The 7,457-nt window shown below is 39.0% G+C and overlaps 1 protein-coding gene across 6 annotated transcripts in view; it reads right to left on the minus strand.

Moving 5' to 3' along the window:
* Positions 1 to 3,952: 3,952 nt before the first annotated feature.
* Positions 3,953 to 7,457, minus strand: part of ablim3 (actin binding LIM protein family, member 3) — a 66,607-nt gene continuing 63,102 nt past the window's right edge. For 5 of the 6 annotated variants that reach the window (XM_017433031.3, XM_017433030.3, XM_017433028.3 and 2 more), the window contains 5 exons: positions 7,172 to 7,227; positions 6,940 to 7,006; positions 6,824 to 6,834; positions 6,639 to 6,719; positions 3,953 to 5,991 (listed from right to left, as the gene is read on the minus strand). In XM_017433031.3, the coding sequence (XP_017288520.1) occupies positions 5,878 to 5,991; positions 6,639 to 6,719; positions 6,824 to 6,834; positions 6,940 to 7,006; positions 7,172 to 7,227 (329 nt within the window). In that variant the 3' untranslated portion in view covers positions 3,953 to 5,877. The remainder of the gene's footprint in view (positions 5,992 to 6,638; positions 6,720 to 6,823; positions 6,835 to 6,939; positions 7,007 to 7,171; positions 7,228 to 7,457) is intronic. The other variant, XM_017433033.3, reaches the window with a different exon arrangement.

Raw genomic sequence — 7,457 nt, forward strand, 5'->3', positions numbered from 1 at the left:
GATCCAGTCCATCCAACACACAGCAGCCAGGGCAGGAGCCTCTGTGCTGGGTCCTAAAGCCCGCCCGGTACAGCTCCATTCACAAGAACAGAGGCTCCTGTTAAAGGGGTAGTCGGGATGTTTTGAAGTGGTCAATCCAGAGTAATGTCTAAAAAAAGAATTTAACTCATTCAGACATATTATTCACAGTAAATCTATCTTAGCTTGTTAAAAATGAATAAATCAATAAGTAATTTGTTCCTTTCAGGGAGTCCAACTTGAAGACTTCTAAGTTAGAAATGATACTTGCAGGGATAGTTTGGCCATTTTGAAGTAACGTTCTGTCAGATTGCTGGTATTTGCTGTAACATCAGTCACAGAACATGGAGTATGAAGGAAAGGGAAGATGTGTTCCTCCAGGGGTCGGCCTGTTGGGTAGCCAAATGAGGGCCCCTTTTAAATAATTTTAAATAATTTTTTCAGGATCCGAGCACAACTCTCTCTCAAAAATGTCACCCTGATGTGAATGAATTCCACGTTAGCTTTTATTAAACTCCTACACTTTTGCACAACGCTGATTGTTAAGTTTGTTCGTGTTTTCTCAACTTAACAACGTCCATTTTAAAAGATCAACCATTTAAATGCTGATGATGCCGAGACAGCTGAATGTATCAGTCTGCTGAGAGTTGAGTAAAAGTTTATTCAGAATGACTGATACATTTGCAGCCTCAGCACCACATACATTTGTATAGAAACACATTGTTTAGTTGAGAAAACAGTGACAGACTGAACAAATGGTGCCATGTAAAAGTGTGGTGACAAAAGTGAGGTTTGACATTAGCTAAAGTAGCATTTATTTCACACCAGTATGACATTTTTAAGGAAGACATGCTTTATAAACATTAAAAATTATTTAAAAAGGGCCCCGGTTTTGCTAGCTATTAGCATAGGTTGGAGCAGGGGCCTAGGTAAAAGTGTTGTTGATCCACTGCCCACTTCAAGGTGGGGCCCTCAAAAAGCCTAGGGAAAAGGGTTATGGACATATAGATCAACTGGGGACCCATGGGACACAAAATATCATGCAGCACCCCTGGCTTAGAGGAATCACTGGACTTCTGTAATTTTCTTCAGTACTCAGTATTCTGAGTTCTAACAACTGATAAGTTGGGACAGAACATTTCTTCAAAATGGCCAAACTATCCCTTTAACAGAAGGGAAGGGAAGAAAAGCTGGTTAACATAGTCAAACATGTACTAACATTGCACAAAGATAAAAAAAACAAAAAACTCAACCTACCAGCTCCTGAAAAACATGTACTAAAATTAGCAGACTGTCTGATAAGCAAAAAGCACCAAGACAAGCATGTAGGTGCATTGTGTTGCAGATATCTCTGAAAGTAATTTGTCTGAGAAAAGAATATTTGCTTTTGGTTTTTGTTTGGATAGGAAAATCACAGTGTATAAAGGTTTTATGAGGTAATTTGTTCTGAGTTGAATTAGACAATTATATTCATTATGCTTGTTAGCTAAAAAAAACACAAAAAAACATTTAAAAAAATAATTTACATACATATTTTATTGTTTGCATAGCAGCAGAGCTCATGGTTTTGTGTGTCTTGGCTAAAAGAAGGAAGCTTGTTTTTCCTCTCCCTAAAGGTGATTTTATGGTGTCTGGGTTTTAGATACTGAGCAACAAAACTGCAGACGGCAACCAGAACCGAATAGCCCTCACCTCATCGTTTCCCTTCAGACATGTTCTCTATTGGAAAAAAAAACCTTCTTTAGTGGCTGTGATTATTTTGTCTCTTTGAGAATATTGTACAGATGTTGCAGACTAAACATTAGCATGAAAAATTGCTTGATGCCAGGAATGCAACTCCCCCAAGTGGTAGCTGAAGGATCAACTAATAAAGACCAAGGCAGCACAGAGAGAAATCAGCCAGCTGTCAGAGCAACAGAAAGGTGCGATGAAGAAAGATCCACCACAAAAATACCACAACTTGTCTATACCTGAGGCTCTAGAGACTGCCAAACAACACCTCACAGCTCTGGCCACATGTCTGAGGAGGTACACTCAAGAAGCAGAAGCCAGGAGAAAAAATAAAACAGGGTATTATCCACCACTTCATTCGAAGTGTACTCTCAATGGGAGGGAAATAACAGGAGAGTAGATCCACCCAGAGCTGAGACTGAGCAGTAGGCATGTGGGAAAAGGAGGCATCACAAAATGATGATAATGATAATGTCCCATCGCTACAGGATCTAAGATCTGACCACAGCAATCTCCCAGTACAAGAACCAGCATCTTCCACAGTGACAGACATCTAAGACAGAGTCTCAAGAATTAAGAGCTGGACTGCACCGGGCCCTGACATGGTCCACACCCACTTGCTGAAGAAACTCCATAAATGCTTAGCAGCCCAAATGAACCAGCTACTGATGGAAGGAACCAAACCTGAGTGATTGACCCAAGGGCAGAGAGTCCTGATCAGTAGAGATCCCCAGAAAGAGGCAATTCAATCTAACTACCAGCCAATCACCAGCCTCTGTACAGCATGGAAGGTCCTGTCAGCCATCACAGAAACTAAGATAAATGGGCACATGGGTCAATGCCTGAGCGAGGCACAGAAGAGAATAATATAGTATCCATCCATCCTTCCAATTTCTTTACCCACTTTCTGTTGCAGGATTGCATAGGGAGCTGGTGCCTACTTCTAGCGGTGGTGTTCCTTCTTCAAAACGTCACACACACGCTTCAGCAACAATGGGAGCAAAATCTAGCAGCAGCAAAAAATATTTATTTTCATAAGTGAAGATGCAAATAAGATAATGGTGTTAGCAGTAGAAACTATAGATAAAAAGCAGAAAAAAAAACAAATAAAACAAACTAAATCTCTACTTGTTCTTGTTTATGTACAACTGGCATTAGCCAAAAGACTAACAAGTCTTTTTTTTAATACTTTAATTGAATTTTGCCATATGAGAAATAATGTGGGGAATTTGGTTTTACTTTTTTATACTGTTGTTGGTCAGAATGTTGCTTTAATTATGGAGATAAATAAACACCATGTCAAGAACACCTCTGGCTGAGATTGAAGTGTTTATACAAGCTGTGGCTGTGTTGGCAGTGTTTATACATGTACAACATGTTGGGAAAAAATAGCTTCAACAAGTAAAGTAGTTTGTTTTGTTAGGAAGAAGTATACCATGAGTGGTCATATTTACTAAAATAGGAAAGCTCCCTATTCATATATAATCTGTTTTATCACAGCCTCTTCTGGTGAAATCATGCTCAGATATAGAGTAAAATGGCTTCTTTTAAGGATTTTTTTTTTTTACCTGATTGCCCATCAGGAGAAATGTAGTTTTACAGTTTACTGGGGAACACTGTGTTGCTAAAAGAGATCACTGCCATCTGGGAATATAATTGCCATGATGGGGTATCTGCGGCTTCTAACAATGTTTATTTAGGTGTTGTGTCCTAAACACCAACATCCACATCGCCAGACCTACTAAGCCCCAGCAGATCATCAGCAGAGGCATCACACCACCTCTGTCAGCTTGTCTTCATCTGTCAATACATTAAATCCCACATCCACGTTTGGTCATTGGTTGTATAATAAATTAGGCTTCATCAAACCAGGTGGGGTGCGCGCCATGAATAATGATTTATGCAAACTACCCGAGACACTCATTCCGAGCTGTGATGCATTGTGTATTTTAACACCTTTCAAACCACTGCTGTTCTCAACAACATGTGTTATTTTATTTCCCCAAGTGACAGATTGTTGTGTTCATTTTCATATCTAACTGTGAAGCAAATCTGCATAACAGTTTATTTAGGGAAAAAGCAGTTTACACATTTTGTAATTGACTATGAATAAAAGAGAGGAGACAGATTTTAGGTTGCAGTTTAATTTTAATGTCAAACCAAAAAAAACACCAGTATTCAAAGGAAGTAAAGTCTATCATCCCTGGGTCTGTGTCAGTGTGTTAAACAACTCACAGAATGGTTTTTTTTTTTTGTGAAATATTCTCAGAAGCTACAAAAATTGTTGGATCATCTTTCGAAAATAGTACAAATAATAGTGAATGTAAGTTCCTGGATGACCACAATGCTCATTGCGGAACATTGGGTCATCATTTTACTGCAATGAGCTGATTGAAGGAGGACAGAGTTGTTGGTTCTTTCAGCGACAAACTTGGATTTCCAGAGGAGTTGGAAGTTTTCTCAAATCAGCAAAAAACCTCCCAAAAAACCAAAAAAAAACCCAAAAAACTTTGATGCAATTTTGAATGAAGAATCTGCGTCCAATTTCACTGAGGAAATATTGGACACAGATTTCAAGATTTTAACTTTTCATTCATCCATGACTGTTGGTTTTGGTTCAATGTATCGTTCACAAATTTCAGTATCCACCTTTGCTTTATTGGCATGTTCACTCAAAGCACTCATGCCACGAGCACTGATAGACCGATACAGCATCATTTTTAACTTTTGTTGATAACAACCTGTATGGCCAATTCTCATCTTTGGCTTGTAGAATTGAATGTCCTTGATTTCCAAAGGCAAGCCAAAATCTGGACTTATTTAACCACAAACCACATGTGCGCTCTCTTTCTGTCCATCCAAGATGAGTTTATGCCTAAAGAACTCAGCAGGATGTGCAAAGTTGATAAAACAGTTTCCTCATCATACAATCTAGTTTCAGGTTACATAACATCCAAAGGTGGTTTCCAACTTTACACAAAAAAAAAAAAAACATTTCCTCTTTTCCCCCAAAACCTTTCAGAATATTATGAACTGCACATGTTTTCATAGCTATAAGATGATGTTCTGATGGAGTTTGGTGAAGTAGTGAGCAACAACCTATCCTTGCCTGTAAAAAACAAGCTTCTTAGTGGATGCTCCTTTTATCCCAGCATCCTCATCTGTCACATAATAATTTACTGAATGTACAGCCTTCCAGAATAATACTGTCTGCATATTCTAGAAACGTTTCTGCCTATCTCGGCAGGCGATGCTACATCAAATTCTAATATCTAAGCTCGAAGAAGATACAGAAAGTCTACTTACCACCAACTTTTCTGGAAATAAGGTTTGTAATAAATCTATTGAATTGCACATCCTCCGGTTACCGTACAGCTGCATAGTGAGCTATATCTGTTACATGGAAGTGCTCTTCTAAACTGCAGATTCTGAGTCTCACGATGGGTTTTATTTTCACACAAAATCAATCAAGGTCACAAAAAAAGAGAAGAGGAATTAAAATAATAAAATTAAAAGCTTTTTTTTCTTTTTGTATTTGTTACCATGGTAGCATTGTTTCATGTAAAAATGGGAAAAGTTGAAATTATCCAAAGCCAAACGAAAGTGATGCTGTAAATGCTCACACTCATTTTTCTTTTTGAACCATTCACACCGATAAAGTGTCATAAATGATATTCTGGATCTACATTCTACTCATTCAAATTGCTGGTGCTGCACAGTCATAACTAAGAGAGCATAACAAGTAAGGCAAAGCCGAAATCCTCCTCATCGGGTTTTTAGTACTGCAGCTCTGGTCACAGACACTTGTCTCGTGTCCCCACGGGTGGCACCTTCACACCCTCCTCCACCATTTGGACTTTGAAAAGCACAGCACTACAGTGTGACAGTCTCTATTGCTTACACTCCAATCGAGCAAACAGCCGTGCCGGCGGCCACGCATCAGTTCAACGGTCCATCCCCGCGGCCTCCCATTAGTACCCCGAAAAGTCCTCAGGCGTGCCCAGAATTTGGTTTTTGACAAGTGAGGAGATCTGGAACAGGTTCTCGGGCATGGCAGTGTAATTGAGCAGCGAGGTCTCAGGTTCTACTTATGGCAGTTTTTTTTTTTTAACACGTGTCCGAATAAAACTAGAACAGTCGAGCCTGTTTCTTCAGCTCGTTCCTCTTCCACAAGGCCAGCCGGTCGAAATCTTCCACGGTCATACCGAACACTTGGGCAAACTCTTCTGGGGAAAGATGGCGCTTAAAAAAAAAAGAAACAAAAGCAAAGAAATGGTGTTATTTTATGTCAATGCTTCCAGATAAGTCTAAGAAGCTGCCCACATGGAAACCTTTTCTTGTTTTTTGTGAATACACAATTCTTCTAATCAGTTTAGCCTTGGGTCCACATAGAAACAGAAACAGTGTTCTAGGAGCTCCAAAATGCTATTTTTTGAAAACAGGTTCCAGATCGTTTACATTTTTGTGTAGTTGGCCAAAATGCAACCTTTTGAAAAGGATGATGTCACATCCCCAATTTTCATTTATCCTGCGGCCACCTTTTTCTGATTGTGTTTACATTGTGCACCCAGCACGTAAGCTTTATGCACCCACTCCACGCGCCTTATTTCCTGTTTTTGGTGCATTTTTTCTGGCAGTTTAACAGCGCCACATACAGGCCTGGCAAAGTTACTACAGTGTTTTAGGTGTTTCCTTGTGAATGAAGGCATTTTTTTGAGTGTTTATGATAATATGCTTTTGTTTCCATGTAAATTTGACACTTTATGTGTAAAGCACAGTATTAGCCTTTTTTTTTTACATTTGAAAATGTTTAACTGGGTTTTTTTTTTCTCTGTACAAGAACCAATCTCGTCCCAATATAACTCAGCCTTATTCCATTCCTGACTTACTTCTAGTCTGGCTCGATCCACGTCCTTGGGTAGCCTGTTGCGCCCCCTGGTGGTGACAATGAGCGACTCATAGGGGTAAATCTGTATGAAAGGAGAGGCAACAACACTTCAAAGATTTCGTAAACTTAGAAATAAAAATCTTCATGTTTTTAAATGGGACATTATGAATCATGCTAAAACTGTACCTTGTGTTCTGCTGGAAGAAAAGAAAAAAAGCCACGTAAATACATGTCATAAAAGGACCAGATAAACAGTTTCAATCTGATAAAGAGCTAGTGTTAGAAAGCCCAATTAAAATTACCTCTGCTTCCCCAGTTGACCTCGCTGCCGTCGTCGTACTGGTACTGGTAACAATCTGCACTCTGAGGCTGCAGGTGCAGGGAAGGAAATCATGATTAACTGAAGTAATTGGCTATGGGAATATAGCAGAAAACAGGCTAATTAATATGAAAATTGGTTTAAATAGTGATAATAATAACAATAAAAGCATTAGAGAACGTCCACATTTAAAAAATGTGCCATCATGATCTCACCCGTTGGATCCCGTTGCGTCCATACCCTGGAAGTGAGGCTGACTTACAACCAAAATCTGGATTATAGACCAAAAAAAGGATAAAAAGATGAGCAAACAAAAACGGCAGCTTAACTTTCTGCTTTTTTTCATGTCATCAATCAAATCAATCAATCAAATTTTATTTGTGTAGCACATTTCAGCAGCAAGGCATTTCAAGGTGCTTTACATAATTAAAAAACAAAATAAAAACAGCATGTGACAATGAATAAACAGTAAGAAAGAGACAAACATCAAAAACCCGCACT

Source organism: Kryptolebias marmoratus, linkage group LG9, assembly GCF_001649575.2.
Source record: "Kryptolebias marmoratus isolate JLee-2015 linkage group LG9, ASM164957v2, whole genome shotgun sequence".
Lineage (NCBI taxonomy): Eukaryota > Metazoa > Chordata > Actinopteri > Cyprinodontiformes > Rivulidae > Kryptolebias > Kryptolebias marmoratus.